General features: G+C 40.9%; 1 protein-coding gene across 3 annotated transcripts in view; it reads right to left on the reverse strand.

Moving 5' to 3' along the window:
• FBN1 (fibrillin 1) overlaps window positions 1-21,408 on the reverse strand; it is a 237,974-nt gene that overhangs the window by 26,844 nt on the left and 189,722 nt on the right. For all 3 annotated transcript variants that reach the window (XM_036300753.1, XM_036300742.1, XM_036300760.1), the window contains 10 exons: window positions 19,366-19,491; window positions 16,268-16,390; window positions 12,257-12,382; window positions 10,106-10,222; window positions 9,177-9,305; window positions 8,437-8,556; window positions 5,948-6,073; window positions 1,025-1,174; window positions 610-675; window positions 221-337 (listed from right to left, as the gene is read on the reverse strand). In XM_036300753.1, coding sequence (XP_036156646.1) covers window positions 221-337; window positions 610-675; window positions 1,025-1,174; window positions 5,948-6,073; window positions 8,437-8,556; window positions 9,177-9,305; window positions 10,106-10,222; window positions 12,257-12,382; window positions 16,268-16,390; window positions 19,366-19,491 — 1,200 coding nt within the window. The remainder of the gene's footprint in view (window positions 1-220; window positions 338-609; window positions 676-1,024; window positions 1,175-5,947; window positions 6,074-8,436; window positions 8,557-9,176; window positions 9,306-10,105; window positions 10,223-12,256; window positions 12,383-16,267; window positions 16,391-19,365; window positions 19,492-21,408) is intronic.

A 21,408-nucleotide genomic window follows, 5' to 3' on the forward strand; every position in this document is an offset into this window, starting at 1 on the left:
TTAATGATTACTCATTTATTTCAGCCCTTTGTATTCAGCATGTCTCTATCGAAATAAATGTACACTTCTATGAAAATTGAAGCTTTTGGTTTTTTGTGGCCCACATAAACTTAAACTTTGTTTATTTGGCCCATGTTAGACTTTGAGTTTGACATGCTTGCTGTAGAGCTTAATTTTTAACTTGTAAAACTCCAGTGGAAGAAAGGGATTTATCACTCACCTACACATTCATTCCCTTCCAGAATGTAACCAAAGGGACACTCGCAGCGGTAGGAGCCATCCGTGTTGATACACTGCCCGTGTTTACAGACATCAGGTTCTTTGCATTCATCCATATCTTAAGCAAAGGAGAAGGAAAAAGTAAATAACAAGGTATTTAAAAACAAACACACACAGAGATAAATTATAATCATTTCAGTGTTTAATCCATGGAATAGTTATTACAATACAATATCGCAAATACAATACAAAATACAATTGGTACCTAAATGAGAAGACAAAGAAATAGAGCTTAATTTTTGAAGACAGATGTGAAGAAATAAGAACAACTGGAAATGAGCAAGGAAGTTGATACTTAGAAATGCTGAGAATCTAGCACAGGCCACTCACCAACTGCTGAATCATCAGGTCCCACAATGATCCCACTTCCATAGGGACAGATCTGGCGGAAGGCCTCTGTGGTGGAGACATACTCGTTAATAGATAGACCAGTGGCACCAGCCACAGGCTCCTCCCCAAGCATTATGTGGCGGCCAAACTGCCACATGCTGCACATATTGGGAAACAATGAACGGGACAAGCCCAGAAACCAGAGACAGTTAACGAGGTCCCAGAGCTGCCGTGCCTACTACTTGGGCAGCTCCAATTCATAACATAGTTTAGAAGAAAAGAACTACCTAGCTCCTGAGGAAAAATAATTTTAAAGAATATTTTAGTTAGACTTACAATTAAATTAAGGTCTTGCTTATTTTGTGGCCAGTGTGCACCCTGAATGGGCCAAAGAGAAACACAGATGTAAACGTACCATCAGGCTCAGTGGGACACAGCTCACAGGGATCTCCCCAGCCTTCTCCCTTCAAGGCGCAACAGCATTCCTGCTTGGAATGGTTCCTGGATTTGGGTGATGAACACTTTCCTCCTTCAAACTTCGCATAACAGTAACTCATTCGCAAATCTGCAGCATAAATTCAAGAGGCCCTTCAGTTGCTTTCTTACTAAATCAATAAATTGTTAATGTATAATAGTGAATAAGAAATAAGCCATCCCTGCCCTCGCTGATGTTGCTCAGTGGTCAGAGCATCGGCCTTGTGGATTGAAGGGTTGAGGGCTGAATTCTGGTCAGGGGCAGGTACCTGGGTTGCAAGCTCAATCCCCAGCCCTGGTTGGGATGCATGCGGGAGGCAACCAATTGATGTGTCTCTCTTAAATAGATGTCTCTCTCTCTCTCTCTCTCTCCCCCTATCACTCCCTTCTACTCTCTCTAAAAATCAATGGAAAAAAAAAATCCTCAGGTAAAGATTATATATATAAAAAGAAAAAAACAAGCCATCCTGTTATTTTTTTAAAATATATTTTATTGATTTTTTACAGAGAGGAAGGGAGAGAGATAGAGAGTCAGAAACATCGATGAGAGAGAAACATCGATCAGCTGCCTCCGGCACATCTCCCACTAGGGATGTGCCCGCAACCCAGGTACATGCCCTTGACCGGAATCGAACCTGGGACCCTCCAGTCCGCAGGCCGACGCTCCATCCACTGAGCCAAACTGGTTTCAGCATGCCATCCTGTTAAATGTGTTCTCTTCTCATGACTATACAAACACCCCTTAAGTCAGTGGTTCTCAACCTTCTGGCCCTTTAAATACAGTTCCTCATGTTGTGACCCAACCATAAAATTATTTTCGTTGCTACTTCATAACTGTAATGTTGCTACTGTTATGAATCGTAATGTAAATATCTGATATGCAGGATGGTCTTAGGCGACCCCTGTGAAAGGGTCGTTCCACCGCCAAAGGGGTCGCGACCCACAGGTTGAGAACCCCTGCCTTAAGTGATTATAATAATAACTGAGCTGAGTCTTCATAGTCAAACGTAACTTTTGTAGTGAGATCTGGACAAATCTATGTGACTTTCACCATATTATTTCTCATTTTTGACAGTTTTCCCAAATAACCTGATGTAAATAATAAAAATGTAGATTGTCACATTTCAAACCTGATATCATCAGAGACTTCAGGATGGGGACATCCAGAGATGGAATCATTCATGAGTACCTTTCACTGGGAGCTCTGCTTACACATGTCTGGGATAACACTTAGCAAGCACACTAGGTGAAGGGAGACCTCCCAGCTCTAGTACTTACTGTGGCACCACACTTTGCTGTTTATTCTGTGTCCCCTAAGCCCTGGAGCCAAAATAAAACCCCAGATTCCCGGCACAGAGCAGATAAAAACATGGCAATTTTGTGGACTGGAAAGAACACAACACAACGGTCATCTACTGCAGCAGCTGCTCATGCAGTTGCTGTCTGCAAAGTGGATGCGGAGCTTTCTGCAGATTTTACACATGAACATGCACACAAACACGCACACTAACAGAAGCTTGTTTAGCTTAACAGAGGGAGAGGGAAGGTAAAGAGGAGGGCAGGGAGAGGAGTGACTGAGAGGGAGAATACTCTCTCTTTCAAAGAATATATTTCTTTAATATTGATTATTTCTTGGTGACTCCAACATGGAATATGGGATCTAGTTCCAACAAAATTCTCCAACATTGTGCGACATAATTTTGGCAACTGACTTTTCCATTTCTTATAGTGCAAATTGAGTGACTCTACAAAGTGAGCTCATCCAAGAGCCTGGAGTGTGTTTTCCCTCAAATTTGACTTCCAGAGCCTTGCAAACTCCTCTCAAGTTACACAGAGGCAAAATCTGCAGGTTTTAACGAAATGCTTTCATATCCATTCTGCACAATTCCCCTTTTATATTTTTGATCAGGTCTGCTCTCTCCTGTTAGTTTTCCAATCTCGGGTAGCATACTATTATAGTCACCTATGCATTTCTGTTAAGACATTTTTTCTTGCTTTTATTTCATGACCAATGAGACAATGTAAGAATAACTGAGTTGTCAAAGATCATATCAGAAAAATTTTCATGAATTAAAGTAAAAATATCTATCTGTCTGCCTGTTTATCTGATTTATGAGGCTCTGTTAAGTCAAATTCTATTGGCATCCCCAATGAACTTGTTCAACTTTTTCAACCAACTTTTCCAGATAAACTATCTCCCTAGTTTCTACTTCACTTCCATATCTGCTATAGACAGGACCTCACAGGCACCCTTCAGTCAACTACTCTTCGGAAGGTCAAGAGCAATTAAAAGGCAGTCCTCATCCTACAGCATGTCTGCCAACCAAATGTTTGCTTTGCTGAGAAGCTTCAAGATTTAACAAATGATAGTTCCCTGAATGACACATTTAAATCTATATATTGGTTGAGAGAGAGAGAGAGAGAGAGAGAGAGAGAGAGAGAGAGAGAGAGAGAAACAGAGATTAGTTGCCAGGGATTGAACCTAACATCTGGGTATGCGTCCTGACAGGGAACTGAACATGCCACCCTTTGGTGTACAGAATGATGCTCCAACCAGTTGAGCCATACAATCATGGCAAGGACACCTTTTAAGTTGCTTTACATTTCAAGTTCATTGTCACTCTCTCAAAGTTTTGAGTTTATCGGCCCTGTTTTTATGATTTATGCCTACAAATGTCTTAAGATATCATTTTGTGACTACTCGCCAATATGTCTCAACAAATACATTAAAGCTTAACTCCTTCCTTTGTCTTCCACCTTGTAATGTTTCTTTGAAACCTAGACATGTGCATGTTCTAAAACTAGTCTGTTAACATGTTCATTCTCTCTTCCTTTTATCATTGACCCTGTTCCTCAGCCCAGTCTCCCCAACCCTACTCCATCACTCCACCCACCCCTGGAAAAAAAAATCCAGGCTTTACACAGAGGCTCAAACACAGGACATTTAGGGTGAGCCTAAGTGACAAATTATCTTCACTGAACTTTGCAAGTGGGAGTGGCTCATTTACATCTGTGACCTCCAGGTGCCAGGATCCATCACATTTGTTCCTTCATAGCATTATCAGTAGTTCTGTGGCCTTTTCTCATTTCATGGGCAATAGAAGCCTGACTCCTATTCTTATAAGAAAAACCTGGGTCTTTGTTCCCTGGCTCCAGTGAAATCTGTGCTCTGTGGGAGATTTCCATTTGCTTGTGGTGATTCTCTAGAATTGGTTTATTAATCAAAGGTGCCTTGCATTGGGAAAGAGAACTGTGGCTTGCTCACACACTTGAACTAGGGCTCCCTGGGATGCCTGTTTACCAGTCCATCTGCAAAGAGCCCTTAATGACCTTTGAAATTGCATCAGAACTACAATAGTTGCTTTCCCTGCTTGCATTCCTCAATTCTGGTGCTGCCTCTTGGAGCTGAGCAGGTGGCAGGGCTGCTCACAAGCTGGGCTGATTCTTCCTGCAGCTTTAGCTTGCTCTGTGACGGGCCAGTGCAAATTGAATTAATAGCCTCTGAGTTTCCTCTGGCTTGCCGCAAAGGCAGATTCACACCTGGTTTCTCACTACTTTCTTTCCAAACTCAGGCCAACCCAAAGGCACACAAAAACCAGGGAGAAGTTAGAATTTATCGGGCTGGTCTCTACCATCCAGACCAAGTATCTGCTTGAATCAAGCACCACCCAACCCACAACCTCAAAATCAACCCACAGCCTCTAGTAACTACCTATAAGACCAAACCAAACAGAGAATTCTCAACTCTTCCCTTTCTCACTTTTACATACTAGGTAGCTAAGTGAACAGCTGTGCAGTAAAAAGTGAACAGATTAGAATAACAAGAATATATGAAGGACTCAGAAAGTAAAAAATCTCTGTCACATGTTCAATAAGATTAGTTGGGCAGGTATTATTTTTGTTCAAAATGAGAAAATGGAGGTTACAAAAGATTAAATGCCTTGCCATTGGCGAAACATGGCAGGGCTGAGACTTTAAACACAATTTTTAGAATCTTAAGTGATATCCATTGCCTCTCATTTGGTAATATGAAAGGAAAATAAACACACATACACACAACCCCCCCCCCCCCCCCCCGCTACACACACACACCAAGAAAAAACAGAACAACAAAAACAACAAAAAGGCACTATAGCAGGGTCGGGGTGTGAGGGAGGAGAACTATGTGTGTTTGTGCGTGTGTTTTTGTCCTGAATTCATTAAACTAATTTGTGAAGAGAGACAGCCTCACACCATTGCATTGGTAAGTAAAATGTAAACAGTTTTCTGGGACACAATACACTATGTTATGCTTAAGTTCAGGCTCCCTTTTGATTTTATAAAAAAGTGCACATGTATTATTCCTGCAAACAGACTATGGCCTAGCAAGAATCTTGGTTGGTTCAAATTTATTTCTGTTTTCTTAGAAAACTTGTGATGTAAGGGATGGGCACTATATCCTGGGGACATGTGGGTTAATCGCATTTTTCTGTCTGAAAGCCTAGGTTTTGGCCCATATTTATCTAGGTTACTCCTTCAGGGCCAGAGACTGTGTGGCTGATGGCTGATGGTGCCAGGCTCTGCCACATTCAGTGGCTATTGGCTGATCCCACTCACAGCCCTACCAGCATCTGTGTTCTTAGGGGAGTCTGGGTCTCAGTGCCAGGACAGTTGTTGCACAAGCAACTATAACTTGATGGATGAGTGTTTAACCTTGAAAGTAAAAATGAACTTTCTGACATATGGTAGTCATTAGACCTCTGGGTGAATAAAAACTCTCCATCTTCTCTTTCACAAAGAATCAAAGCTTTGCCATGTTTTAAAAATAAAACCACAACAAATAAACACAGAGTAATGAAAGCCTAAGGCCTTCAAAGGCACTTACCTTGGCACCTTCTTCCAGTAGAGGACAAAGAGAACCCGTCTGGGCACAGGCATTTGAAGCTGCCTTCAGTGTTACTGCATGTGCCCAAGGCACAGATTTCTGGCTCTTCCACACACTCATCAATATCTAAAAGAAGTACACATGTCAAACAAAGTCAAACCATCAGGTACCAGATGCAAACTGTGGAAATACGAAGTGTGACTGACTTTCAAAATTCTCCCAGTTATGAGGATACTTTCCTATATTATGTGCTATGGGTAGACGTATAGGCTGTGATGACTTTAAAAATTAGTCTTTCACAGTTCTTCCAAAAATGGAATTGGCAAGTACCTTCTAAGGGACTCAACCAAAAACATCTCTTACTCAGACTGTGTTGCTTGGTTAGTTAGAAAAGTTGGAGTAATTCCAACCTCCCCTAAGCTAAGAAAGATGCAACACACGCCAGTCTGCCTTCACCACTGCACACTGAACAGAAGCCCTGAAATTTTAAGTGTGTTGACAATGAGTTACTCAGTGAGAGATCTAGCTTTGAACCAAATTTATTTTCTTCCACTCAACCACATCACTTTTCTCAGTACCTCATGCTATAGCCCTAACTGTGAATTTTACAAAGATACTAACACTCATGGAAATAACCCTATGCAGGACAAACTAATGATATCACAGAGGATGAGGCTCTAAACTCTCACTTGCAGGTTAATTTTTCTGAAAACACAAAATATCTTCCTGTAATTCTTCTCTCATCTTCCAGATAATAAGAATCTGATATACTTATAATTGTATCATGTTTCCTTCGGCATCTTAGCTATTCTGAAGGAGTGATTAAGGCTGGCCCGAGGTAAAGTTTGAATGGCTTGGGTAACCATAGTCCTAGATTCCCTAAGAAAGTCCCAGCACATGCCTGTTGGCCTGGCCTCATTATTAATGGTGCTCATCCTAAAATTGTGTTGGTTTGGTCATAAAATTACATGACCATCCTACTTATGGTAAATGTATAGCCACTCTTTCCAACAGATTTGCCCATTGTTTCCCCTTCAGCAGACATTTGTCATGAAAAAGAGGTCACTCTTAATTCTGAGCTATAATATTTTTATGGAAATACCTTTCTCCCCTTTAAAACACATATCTCTTGCATCTTGGGGCTCTTTATTGTGATGTTTGTACAAAGAGTTCTACCCACACCAAAATGTATTTGCCTCACACAGCTTTATTCCCACAAGGTCCAACTAAAGGGAAACTAGAAACTTAACTTCTTTATCTTGACTTAACATTATAACTACCACACGAAAAATGTGGTATTTAGTAATGTGCACTGTGAAGTGATTATCTTCCTGTACAATTCAAAGCCAGCCTCTTCATCACTCCATTTTATTAGATGGCATTTATAATTGCATCACGTTTCCTGTGGTTTATTAACAAATCTGAACTGCTGCTGATTTACTCCATTCCCACACTCCCTCCACCGCAACATCCAACCTTTTCTTAAGAGAAAAGCCAACTTTTGTAAAAATGTCAAACATTTCTTTTTGGTTACTGTTTTCGTCGTTGTTGTTATGATTTGTTCTCTTATAGTAGAAATTAACTTGTAAATGTTGACTTCCTAAGAGGGGGGACAAAGACTGTGGAATGGGCACATACATTGACTATTCAGGAAGTTGTTTTTCTCTCTATACATTTCTATTCTGTTCATTCTAGCGGAAGTTTGCAGTAACAATGGAGTGAAAAAAACTGGTCTTTAAGAGTAAAATAAGATGTTTAATAATTTGCATTTTGGCCTAATTTTGATTATATGTTTCCATGTGTAATATTTGCACTTGACTGCAATTTAAATTGGATATATAATAAAATTCCTCATTGATGACACTTAAAGTAGAGACATTTCTTCCTCATTATGGATTAGATGTAGTTCTGCTCAAAGCAGGAGCATGGGCTAGGTGACCTCTTAAGAATCCTTTCAACCCTAGTTATTTCTGAAGTTTTGGCAACTAATGTCTTTCATTTAATGCAATGGCGTATGTACTGAGGAAGGCAGTACTATAAAATTTGCAGAGAATTTATTTGTAGTAACACATTTCCACCTCTCTAAAGGTCAAAACAACATAGACACATTACATAGCCATGTGCATCCAACCTTGAATGCGGTCACAAATATTTTAACTGGAATCAGGAAGCTAATTTTAGTTGCAAACTATTGGCACTTAAAAGCAGGTAATTTAAGATATTTTATAAGCTGCATAAAAGTACACTGGAAAAGAGTCAGGGTCATATGACCACCCTTATGTACAGAGAAAATAACTTCATCAGGGATTAGCATGAGAATTAGATGTTCTTGTCTCACCATCTGAGGCCATAAGTCACACTCTCTGCTCTTGGATTTGTTTTTGCTAAAGCATTCCAAAATGAAGACACCGTCACACCATCAGAAAAGCTTTGACTTTGATAATGCCAGTGCAGTAACCAATACTACTTATTTCCAAATGCCCTCCTACCTTCACACTTGTCATTTTGTAGACTGTATCCAGGTGGACAAATACACCTGTAGGACCCATCTAAGTTCTGACAGGTGCCTGGTGCACATTTTCCGGGTTCTAGTACACATTCATTGATATCTGCAAAGGAAAGAGAAAAAGAAGGAAGAGATTTCAACTGGCATGCTTTCCATCAAGCAATTAAAACTCAAAGAAACTGGGATCAAATCAAAGAAACACACATAAAACTAAATAAAATTAGTCCATGAAACTACCATGGAGAAAAATTAATGACTCAATAAAAATAAGCTTTAATAGCTTTCAGAAGTGTGCAATATGGCAACCACATTTTATTTAACCTACTATAAATGAAGTATTTCCAGAAAAGTGTAGCATGTAAAAAGTCAATGGATATGAAGATTTTGAGAGCAGCCAAAAGATTCATATAAGAATTTACTACAAAGTTATTTTGAAGAAAATAAATATAAGAAAGGGAATTACAATTGTTTTTAGAATGATTTATTGTCTAATTCTTTACCAGGTTAACCATTACCTGTGAGTATAATTTAATTTTAAAAGATGAGGGGGGAAAGTGGTGTGTGTGTGTGTGTGTGTGTGTGTGTGTGTGTGTATAGAATTACTGTCATTCTGCTCTGCTTTTTTTCCCTTTGAGCTTCCAGAAGGATGCATGGTGGTAGAGCCTGCATGATTCTTTGGTCTCTGGGATGTTCTTTGGAGGGTCTCGCTGAGAATGGACTCACCCACACAAGTTCTGCCATCCGGAGCCACCTCGTAGCCTTCGTTACACTCACACTGGAAGGACCCCACAGTATTGATGCACTGGCCATTTCTGCAAAGGTTCCCATTTCCAGTTGCACATTCATCAACATCTGCCAAAAAAATATCCTTTGATATATTCCAAAGAAAATGCCATAATCCCAGCAATGATCAAAACCTTTAAAGGGAAAAACACTTGTTCTGAATTTCAGTGGCCTTTGCTGGCTCAGCCAAACATAAGAAATTCCAATGAAAATCTAGACCTATCAAAACCTAAAAAGATTACACCATTCTATTAATTAGTGATTGATCATTTATATTACAATCTTATATGAGTTTATCTTAATCTTCCTTTAGGTTTAATTTTAAAGGCTAAAACTGAGTTATTAATACACAACACCACTGAGGGTATTATTAAGTATTCCCATAATTGGAATTATATTAAATTCGCCTCAAGAACAATATATAGTTGGTTCATTACACTCACTTATGAATAATGGTGCATGTTTTATGAGGAGGTTTTAATAGATTCAATAATTTACTTCTTTTAAAAGAGGCTAGAGGGAAACATGTAGACAAGCAGGTCCACATTATTCATAAATTATATAATTTTTATACAGAGCATCACTTGCGTATGTTTTAAAATGTAATCATTTCAATTATTTTAAAATTTATTCAATTCACAGCATACCAGGCATAAAAATATAGTTGCTAATAAGCATTTTAATAAAAGTAATGGACGTACATTACATATGACATTTAATTAGCATATTCTACTTGACAAATCTTTTAAACAACTGTCATGCATATGACAGCGTATGTTAAAAAAAGACAGCTGGCACACTGGGAATGAGGCTAATTCCAAAGAGCACATATGAACTTGACTCCCTTGGTGACTTTTTTGCACACGCACCTATGCAGTCATTGTTGTGAGAGAGGATGAAACCGTGATTGCAGCGGCAGTTGAAGGAGCCAATTGTATTTCTGCAAGTTCCGTTTCCACAGGCATCTCTTTCACACTCATTTATGTCTAGTAGGAACGAAGAACATAGAAAACATGATTATTAACAGAAGAGGAGGTTGCACGGTTACCTGGGAGTAAAAGGCATTTTAGAGTTCATAAAGTGCCATCCATGGGCTGAGAAGTCCTCGGTGTTGGTACGGGTTCCAGCAGTGGCAGCTCCCTGTGAGAACCCAGCAAAAGGCGGGGTTCTAATGCTGGGGAGTAAATCATTTCCTTGGTTGGCATGTGAAAGGAGGCAAGCTAAGGACATGAGAACTGGACAAGGATTATTTTATTCTATTTACTTCTAGAATCCTCCACCCTTGCCACTTTTTTTTTCAATTTCTTTTTCACTTGCAAATGGAAAACTGTGTGAGCATCTGGGTCTTGATTTGCTGCCACCTTTGGCAAACGTCAGCCTGTAAGATTCTCACTCCAGTTTCCCAAAAAGCAGTGAGTCACCCGATATTACCCTGCAATCGGCAACAACATAAATTAGCTTTCCAACTCACCTGACATTTTAGACATTTTTCCCCTTTTTCCCCAGTCCACCCCTAAAACCCTCCACCACTCCCACCGAGAGTGACTTATCTCTCCCTCCTAAATGATCTCAAGGTGGTGTTGGCACTTAGCTCCTCTCGCACACTCATGCGTTATCGTTTGTCTTTTCCTTGGCCTATGACTTTTCTCTTGGACTATTGTGTAAAGCTATCTGGACATCTTATAATACATCTCACCACAGCAGCTGACATCTTTCTTATGAAGAGCAGGTGCACATTAAGGGGAAATAAGACATTTCCATGAAAGAAAGCTGATACTGCTGGTTTGCAAGAGTGGGGCAGACAGAGGAAGAGAAGGACAAAGAGAGGGAGAGGGACTGAGAGGCAACACCTCAGGTTGGCAAAGTGTGGTGTCAGGGTTAGGGTTTCCTGTCCTTTCCAATTTTGCACATGAAGATACATAATCTGTGATCCTAAAGCAAGAAGCTATTGCTAACTCCAGGGTGACTCCGTGTGTGTGTGTGTGTGTGTGTGTGTGTGTGTGTGTGTGTGTGTGGTTGAAGATGGCTTCCAGGTAAGTCACCCTGCCAGCAAGAGCTTCTGCTGAGAGTGATTCATATTTAGCTGAGCTTTGGAAAGGTAGGTTCGTTGGTAGTGGGTTGCAGATAATTCAGATGAAAGAGACAGAAAGGAATCTGGGCAGGGTCCCATTAATATGCAGAGGTTAGCTCCCCAGTGATGAGCAGGGCTGGTTATACTCCTTTCATTTAAAACGTATCTGCTCTGAAGAAGACAAAACTTTATGAGAATGTTCCCTAAACGGGTGACTTCAATCATAGCCAAAGGCAAGCACTTTAAACATTATTGTATTGATTGTTCTCTTTCCAGCTGTGGAACTGATTCATGTTCATGAAGTTCCCACAAGACCTAATGGATGTTGCTTTAAAGTAGATAAATAAAGGAGATAAAGAGAGAAAATGATTGATTACATATTTGAAGTTGATTCTAAATCGAGATCCTGATTCAGTACTAATACTTGGGAAGAGATTTAAAATCTTGAGCTCTTTTCTCCTCAGAAAAGGTTTCTTTACTTTTTATGCCTTTGTAGCATCTGTAAATTTGCTTTTGAGGATCCAGGAAAATCTATAAACTCGTCTTAAAGAATGTTCATATTCAAACACTCATAAATATTATAAATATTATTTAAGTAAATATTATAAAAGGATATTATAAAAGAATAATATTATAAAAGAATAATAACAGGCTATTAACATTAATAAAAGGTAATTTTTATCTAAATATCTTTCTAAATTTATACCTTAGTCAGAAGTTTTTTTCTGAACTAACAGCCAAATGAAATCAAGGAAGAAGTTTATGATGTTCAGATGGCCAGAGATTAAATACCAAAGGATGTTAATGCTACACATCTGCTTGTGTTTTTATTTTATAAGTAGCAGAACAACTACTGAAAAGTTTAGTATTAACTATTATATATATTCAGATGCAAATGAATTTTTCAACAGGATATGAAGGAAGAATGAAATAATAATCACATACTCACCCAAACACATGGTTTGATCAGCATTTGTTTTAAAACCAGTGTGACAAAGGCAATAAAAGCTTCCGACTGTGTCAATACACTGTCCATGGCTGCATATGTTGGGGATTTCTTGACATTCATTGCGATCTGTAGGTAAAAGGCATCTTTAGCATCTTACGTGGAAGCTTCAGAATCACATTGAATAACTTACTTCTAGGTATTTCTCCATGGCTGATCCTCGCTCTTTATAAACTAAGACAGTGAAACAGGCACAGGCATTATGTTTCTTTTTACCTCAAAACTGCTTAAAACTTATTTTCACCTCCTGGGCACTTTCAGAGTATGTTAATAATACATGAAAAAAAAATGAAAACAGGGGCGGTATTCAAAAAAATGTTCTGAAAGATGAGAGAACTTAGAAGTAGGATGGGGATGAAAAATCCAAGCTAGGAGACAACTCATTTGATTATTTTCCTAAAGCATCATCACAGGCTGTGGAATTCATTGAAGTATTTTGTCTAGAAAAGATTTGGGGCCTCAAATCATTGACCCTTCACAGCTTCCTTTGGAAATTTTTACCAAAGTCAAACAAATCCCTTTGCTAAGATAGGTTTTCATGATGGACAACCTGCCTTGTCCCTTGTTCAAGTTTCACCTCATTGTTTTGTCTTATTCCTATAACCTTTAGTTCCATTTTAACCAAGTCTTCATGTCTACACATGGCTCCTTTCAACACTTGACAATCCCAATGATATTTCTTTCTCTTTATTCACATTCATTCAAAGGAAAGCTCTGTCATCTTGCCCAGTATTTAAGCTCTAAACTGTATCTTTCATCAACTGAGTCTTTTGGTTGCTCTCCTGAAATCGAATCATCTGCAGGGCAGAATTGACTGCACGAATCCACACGTGACATAATTACATGCTTACTTATGTCTCTAATTTAATTTTTTAAAGCTTCCAGGACATGTTTAGGTCAAATATAATTTTAAGAGCACCGATTCATCTTGATTTTTCCATTATCACAGAAGAAAGCAAAAAGCAGACCGCACCCTTGGGTGTAGATGCTGTGGGGCACAGCAGCACCTTGCTCTCAGCCAAATAATCCACACTTGCTGCTTGTCTGCCCTGCCTACTGAGCTGGGAATGGGCACTTTCCACCACACAAAGCAGTGGTGCCCTGAAGAGATGGTATCCCCTCCATTCCATGGGCTCCGGCTGACATTTTTACAAGCATTTCCTTCCAATACACAGAACATGTAGAGTTGTGATCAATCACCATACTGTTTAAAAGTAGGGTTAAATATTTCATTAAGAGAGGAAATTGGTATAGAGCAGCTCAGGAGCTACCGCTAGCCTATGCAGAAATGCTAGTTAACTTAACAAATTATGATTCTTCCCACTGGAGAAAATGGATTTAAAATGAGCAAACTGTTCTCTGGGATAGACAGAGGAAACTGATTTCCATTGCCAAGCTCTGGGAAGGAAGCTGATTTGAGGGTGTGTCTTTGGGCCTACCATAGTTGACCCAAACCTTGAGTGCCCTCAAGGTAGTGCCAGACCTGGAAGTATGCAGGGGGCTAGGTCTGTCTTATCTCTGGAGCCCCCAGGAAATATAGAACATTAAGGGTCTTCTTAGAAATGGCTCCCCAATCAGGAATTTTCTTTCCTACCTTGCCTATCTCACGATGATTTCAAAAAATGAAACATAGAGTACTTTGAGAGTCTACTGGTGAAATGGAAAGTTACAATCCTATAGAACTTAATGGTGAAGTTCACTTTGTTTTGAGACTAGAAAACGAGGTTTCTCAAGCATCAGGATGTGAACTCCCAGGAGATTATGTCTGAGGTTGAGATAAGAGGTTTAAACGTGGTATTTGGGGGAGAAAAACTCACATAGTCAGTGGAGAGAGGAGAGACCATGAGACAGTGGTTGGGAAGAACCTGCCTCTTGTCTTTAGCTGGGTGAGAGATTGCAGAAGGGGGCTACATTTGTGTAACTATACGACTCTTGAAGTCCCGCCAGCATCCTGGGCTTAGGTAACTAACTAATTATTCTCTCAGATCTCTCAGCAACTACGTGGGCACTATGGCCACCAGCTATGATTTTGCTTTGAAATTATGTACTGTACTGATGAATTCAAATAAAAATCTCATGATGGAAAGAAAATTTTAGTTCTTTTCATTTGAAACACAGGAAAAGAGCAGTATTTTGCATTATGTCTAAAAAATGTCATATATAGGACAGCATTGAAAGACATTAAAAATATTTTTAAAGTAAGATGTATATGAAGTCATTACCAGAATGAAGTCTTCAACCCTAAAGACTGAATAATTGCAAAATGTGTGTACATTCCCTTTCTTCTGAGGATTTCAATGAAGGAGGGAAATAGAGCTTTGGCTACAAACAACACTCTCACAGCCCTCATGGCTGGTTAATGCCTGGAGAGTTTTATTTATGTTAACTCTACGAGAAAACATGACAGGGCTTGAGCCCAGCAGGCCCTGGCTGGACATGCTATCTTAATGTATAAAGAACTTCTTGCCTGAGCGTGAAATGGTGTGAAATGGCACATTCTATATTATCAGCAACTCTTTATTTGGATTGGAATTATTTCACTCAGTTTCAAAGAAATATAAATTAAGAGCAAAATGCAGGGAAGTGGTCTCAATGCCAAGTTTCACAAGGGCATTGTGGCTCATATCAGAGGCGTCCTCACTTTTCCTGTCATTTTTTAAAAAATACGTGGATAACAACAGCTCTGTTGACAAAATGCTAAACACTTGCACATGCTCCTCTAAACTCAACAAAACAAGTCTTGATCCTCAAACTGAGTTTCTGTTCTGCTATTACACCTTCTTCCCACTGAGCTCTCATGAAACAATGCAAAATACCCTGCAGAGAGCCGTGCACTTCCTACCACTTACTCACTGGTGGGCAAGGAAATCCAAGGGGAATCTGACCATGTTCCCTTGTGTTATTTCATTCACAAATGCATAAGATATCCAGGCAACTCCCTGCGAAATGAACCATAAGCAAAATAACACATTCTCCCTGGCCTTTTTGCTAAATATATAATGATTTATATGAAAATCATTATGAAGTATTATTTTGCTTCTGGGCTGAAATACCAGTGGTCTAATTTGATACCACTGGCTACAAGGTACCATCAGATACTTGAATACCTTTACCATCGATTTAAGTTGGCAACACACTCATTCTGCGTACTTCTACCACATCCCTGATGCAAGCGAACAACCAAAAAACTAACCTCTGGGAGATAGTTTTTCATTTTACTGTAGATGACTCACAGCTAATAAAAGGCTGTTAATGTTTGCTGCCCTCAGTGAGTGATCTTACATCTGTGCAATGTTTAGGAGGAAGAGATATACTGGGCTCTTTTTTGTCCATTTTTTGCAGGTTAATGTGCAGCTCAGGAGAGCTTCGCTGTCTAGATTTGGGGAGTGTGGCTGAGATGGTGACAACCTCAACTCTCCAAGGGGGATTATGTGGAATTAAAAAGATAAGTATTTGGTCCTGAATACTGGTTAGGGAAGTGTGTGTGTGTGTGTGTGTGTGTGTGTGTGTGTGTGAGTGTGTGTGTCTATGTGTGTGAATTTTGGGTGTGGCTGTTTGCGGCGGGGTAGCAGATGGGTAAATATGAAATCTATGCATGTACATGATTTATTTATTGTTTTGAAAACATCTCATCTATAACGAGGGGGAAATAGGTAAGTGTTTAGACATTGCAACAGTTTTGCTTTTTCCAGTTTAGTTGCTAGAACTCAGCAGTCTAAATGAAGATAATCTCCTGGCCAGCATGGCTCAGTGGTCACAGTTCAATTCCCTGGGTTGTGGGTTAGAACCCCAGTGTGGGGCGTGCAGGAGGCAGCCAATCAATGATTTTCTCTCATCATTGCTGTTTCTATCTCTCCCTCTCCCTTCCTCTCTGAAATAAAAATATTTATATATATATACATAAATGGAGACAACCCCCTGGGAAGGCATGTCCAGCTAAGGGGGCACACTTACCGTTGCACTGCCCCGTGGAAGTGAAGCGGTAGCCAGGCTTGCACTCGCAGCGGTAACTGCCGGCGGTGTTGATGCACTCGGCATTGCGCTGGCACACCGGGCCGTTCTGACACTCATCGATATCTTCAGGCAGAAGAGAAGTTAATTAGGAGGAGAACGGAATCTGGTACCCAGTCAAGGAAGCCTCGCACACAAAACTAATTTATGTTTTCTCATTTTGATCAGTTTTACGAAACAGACAATGGAGGGCTGAAAACGATTTTCTAATTTTCCCACCTTACTAGTATTTTTCATAAATGTTAGTATTTGATTTAGGACACATGTGGACTCTAGTGTTACTCATGTCTTTTTAAAAAGGCATGAAACTCAACTGCTATAGTCAGGACTTTACATGAGTCCAGACAATGATCCCAGGGAATCTTGTATTTGCTTAAAGCCCCAGGGTTTTATGATTCAATCTGGTTTCTCTTGTCTGAAGATCTGGCGGGCAGAGCATCTCAAACCTCAGGGTACATATGAATTACATGTAATCTGTGGAAAGGCAGATTCTGACCAGCACGTCTGGGGGTGGCCTGAGAGCCTGCATTTCCCATAAGCTCCCGGGAGAAGCTGGTGCTCCTGGTCCACAGATGCACTTGGAGGGCAGGGCTGCAGAGGCTGCTGCTCAAATTACTGCCACATGGCAGCCAAGCCAAGGAAGCTGAACATGTTGCACATAAAACTACTGCAAACAACCCAATTCACATTATCAAAGAAAAGAATAAAATGGATATTGTGTACTTCAAAGCTTTGACTATGCTCAGGGGGTTGTTTGTGTATATATATATATATATATATATTTAAACAGTCTAAAATCACTTAAATGTAATTATGTACTTCAAATTATGTAATAAATGGAATTAAAATGTAGTTCAAATTCATGGCATCGCAAAAGTTACTGCACTTTCCCGTCTATTCCATGCGGCAAAATATGTGTTCCCTGCCCCTGCTCCAATGACATAATCTAATTCAGGCCTAAGGCCACTAAAGGAAGAGCCTGCACCGCAGGTGGGAGTCAGCCCTCAGCCCTAGCACTGCGGTTTCACACAGAGTTGGCTCAGCAGAAGTTCCCACAAGGGGGCGGCAAATACATCAAATGGTGCCTCTCAGGCCTGTGCTTTGTGGCGGGAAAATGTCAGGACTGCTGTCAGTGGGAGTTTCTGTCCTGTGTATGTGTGTGTGTGTGTGGGGGGGGGGAGGGCGGGGAGCTGGGGGGGGGGGGAGGCTCGGGGGATGCTTCTTTGTGCAGTAGATACAAGAGCAGAAGTCTGTTTGCCAGCACCACCTCACCCACCATGTGTGCACTGCTCTTAGTAAGGGTGTTCAGAAACACAGAGGGTAGCTTGTATCCTCGTAGAATTGTATCCTTGGAGAAGCCAAACGGTGTCACAGACAAGCATTTCTGTGGTGCATCAGACACCTAACATCTGATTGTGTGCATACTTGGGAAGAGCAGATGCATAGTAGCTCCCTCTAAATCACTTCTGGAATTCATTTCAACTTCAGCGTTGCTGAGGAATGTACTAAATCAACGTTCATTTTCTGATTCTGAGAGCTAGGATCGTGCTGGGAAGCGGCTGACCCTAGATTAAACACTCACCCTGCAGATGGATATCCTATGAAACGGAACCCAAAAGTTGGAGCACTTCGTAATCTCAATATCCACTGAATGGTGCCCTGACAGGTAAGTGGCTTACACTGGCACAGCTGTGGGTTTCTGATCTCATGTGGGTATCAACCTCTAGGTTGACTTGGTGGTCATGGGTGGCCTTCCCTACGGGTTCTGGCCAAGGGCTGCTGTTTCAGCAAATATGAATAGGAAAGAGGAATCTGGATAAAGGAACCATCAAAGGGATCTCTGAATTAAAGCAGAGGGGAGATGCCACAAGGAGGCAGCAGCCATCTGAGGCCTGTATGGAGGGGAGAAGACTGTAGTTTTGAAGAAGGTCAACCCTAGCACTGTCTGATCATCCGCAGCGGGCTTCCTCTCTCCCCGGCATCACGCCTCCCCCTCAGACACCTGTTCCTGGATTGCCTCCAAATACAGGGCCGGCCCAGGTCTGAAATGACTATCTCCTTAGCAAGGCTCTGAGTGGCTATCACCCCACTCCCACTCCCTCACCCAGCAGGCAGAGGAAAGACCATGTGCCAACTTGGCCGTAGTAACCAAAAGCCGGGTGAGGATAACTTAACAAACATGTGCTTAGAGCTATAACATGGTCTATAATTGTCCCCAGTTTAGGAGAAAAGTATTTTTTTTTAACATTAAAATGTTGACATGTGTGCTCTAATCCACGCTCTAAGGGATACTAACACTTTCTAACATGAACAAAAACGCTGCCAGGGGCTCCAAGTTTACATATTAAATAGAAAATTATTCCAGCTATCCCAGAGCACATGGTATATTTAATAACCGGTAACGTTGTCCCTTTTACTAAAATGTAAAGGGACACTATCTTCCCCAGACGTAGGAAAAAGACGAAGTGCTGCAAGGAATGTGCAGAATCACAGCACATACACATGGCAAGGGAAGGTCATTTGAAAATGAAAAAAGTACCATTTGCATGCATGCCAACATTCTTCCTATAAAATTGAATTTGCCGTTCCTGTCATTTGGAATTCTCTCATGCATTTGGAATATTTGCATTAGCCTTGTTTTCACTTGGGAGTAGCAAAGGCTCCCTTTGGAAGAGAACGCTGATTTTGAGATTCAATTCAAGATGACTGCCCACCACTCACGCTCACTTTTGAGCAATGAGAAACAAAAGCAATCCATCTGACACACCCAGGAACTCAAGGCTCTTTCCTATCAGCTGGGAAATCTAATACATTGTGTGTGTAGGGGGAGGGGGCTGGGGAATGTACGTCCTGCTTTTTCCACTGGGAGTTAGTGAAAGTTTTTTGCATGAGGTTTCATGCTGTTCCCCACGGTGCCCTTCTCTGTGCTAGAGCTTGATGAATTTATGAAATTCCGACGTTGTGAAATTGGCCAAGTGTGTGGGTAAGTAGCTCACCAGTTAGCTCACTTCTGGACACGACAGAGTGACATCATCACTTACCTTCACAAACCAACAGCTTGTCATTATAGAAGAAGCCCACTGGGCATTCACATCGGAAGCTGCCAACCATGTTGATGCACACTCCATTTTCACAGACCCCCGGGATCTCCCGGCATTCATCAATATCTAGAAACAGAGCAGCCAGGCATGAGTGACAGCACAGAACATGGCCCCTGGGCAGGGTCGATCGGGAGGGAGAGTCACTCGATGTTCAACGAAAGTCTAAAACCAAAGAAGAGAAAATGCGTGCGCACGTGTGCAGCCGTGTGCATGTGTGTATGTGTGTGGGTGCATGTTGGGGTGCTGCGGTTGATGGAAGGGGGAGGGAACATCACTGAATGGCAAACTGAAATAACTAAACCACTTTCCAGACACTCATGTGTCTATCTGGATTTAGTGTCTGTCTTTTTTATGTTGTTTCAGAACATCCACACTGCCCAGCTGGAAGCCATCTTTGCATCCCCTGGACACTGGGCAGAGGGGAAGGAAAAAGCGACTGCTGAGTCTTGACAGCCTCTCTACCCAAAGTGTGTGGCAATGTTTGGCTAGAATGGGAAAGGGGAGCTGGTCAAGAAGAGGAGGAGCCTAAGGTCAAAGCCAACTCTGGCCTTTCAAATTCAACTTCAGTGCCCCTTCCTCTTTCACTAGGTTTTTGGTCAGGTCTGGGGGTACTCTGGGCCCCAGCTGATGGCAAAGATGGAGTCAGCACTAAGGAAGGATTGTCGGAATTTGGAATAGACTGTGGCTTCCTAAGCCCATGGCTGGGCCTAGCTGCTACACCACTGTTACAGGCCCCTAGCATGCTGTCTGACAAATATTAAGTGTCAATTAAAATTTGTTAAACTAAGAACCAGTATTTGGAAGTGGAGTTGGTGAGCAGTTGAACAGGACACAGGCTGGCCAGTTGGTGAGGGAACCTTGTGGGCAGGTCTCACTCTCCACCAGCCTGGTTGGTCCACTCTCTGTCTAACCTGCTCCGATCTCCCATTCATTCAGTTCCCCCTAGGATAATAATGTTAATAATGTCTATATACTAAGTTTGTCAGGCAGTCAACCTGGATTTACTCACTGAATCATCAGTCTCCCTACGAGGTGGTCTCTATGTGGGTGATGGAACTGAGGCCAAGTCAGGGGATGGAACTTGCCAAAGACCACACAGCCAATAAGAAGCAGAGTCCGATTTGATACCAGGGATCCTCTAACCAGCTGTCCTGCCTCCCTTGTGTTTTTTCACATCACAGTCATACAAATTTCAGAAAACCTTTATCAAAGCACTTGTTATTCTCAGGGCCCCTCCATCAGCTCCTTGGTAGTTTCACAAAACACTCCAGAAGCTGGGAGGGGATATAAAGCTTTGGTCTATCTACATCACACGTCCTTCCAATTCTCCAGGTTTCTATGACTGTTGTTGAGATCCTTTCATTTACTATTGTAGTCCGGAGGCTCTGCAAGGCGTTTTACCTAAGTTGTAAGAAGTTGGCCACAGACGTAAGTGGAGCCAACAAAAGATGCTATAATTTCCGAAGACTCACCTCTGAAACCAGCCTGTTTTAAAGGAGAAATTTGACAGGCTATCCATTTATTTTAGACCCTTTTCTAAAGGGCTTGATTTTGTGTGAAGGCAAATTGATCTCTTTAAAAATTTCAAAAGTTTTATTGCTATTTTGAATACAGGTAATTATGTTTTTAGATTTTTCACACATTTATCATTCATGTTGTTAAAAACTTATGCAAATAAGACTACAGCTGTGTCTGATCAGCAAACAAAAAACAACAACCCAATCCAACAATAGGATGGGTTAAAACATGAAATTGCATATTTATTTGTTTTAAATATAAGTGATATATTATCATGCTTAACAATAATAGGCTGGGTCAAATTTCTAGCCATTGTTCGGCATAAAACAGCCAAAGGATATAATAAAAATTTATATTTTCTTTTCCTGTCTGGATTTCATTTGAACTTTAACATGGAGAAGTTTATATTTTAAGACAAGATTAATAAACTTGCTATAGTTTTAACCCCATATGAATGGGCTCTAT

The sequence above is a fragment of the Myotis myotis genome, unplaced genomic scaffold, assembly GCF_014108235.1.
Source record: "Myotis myotis isolate mMyoMyo1 unplaced genomic scaffold, mMyoMyo1.p scaffold_m19_p_1, whole genome shotgun sequence".
Lineage (NCBI taxonomy): Eukaryota > Metazoa > Chordata > Mammalia > Chiroptera > Vespertilionidae > Myotis > Myotis myotis.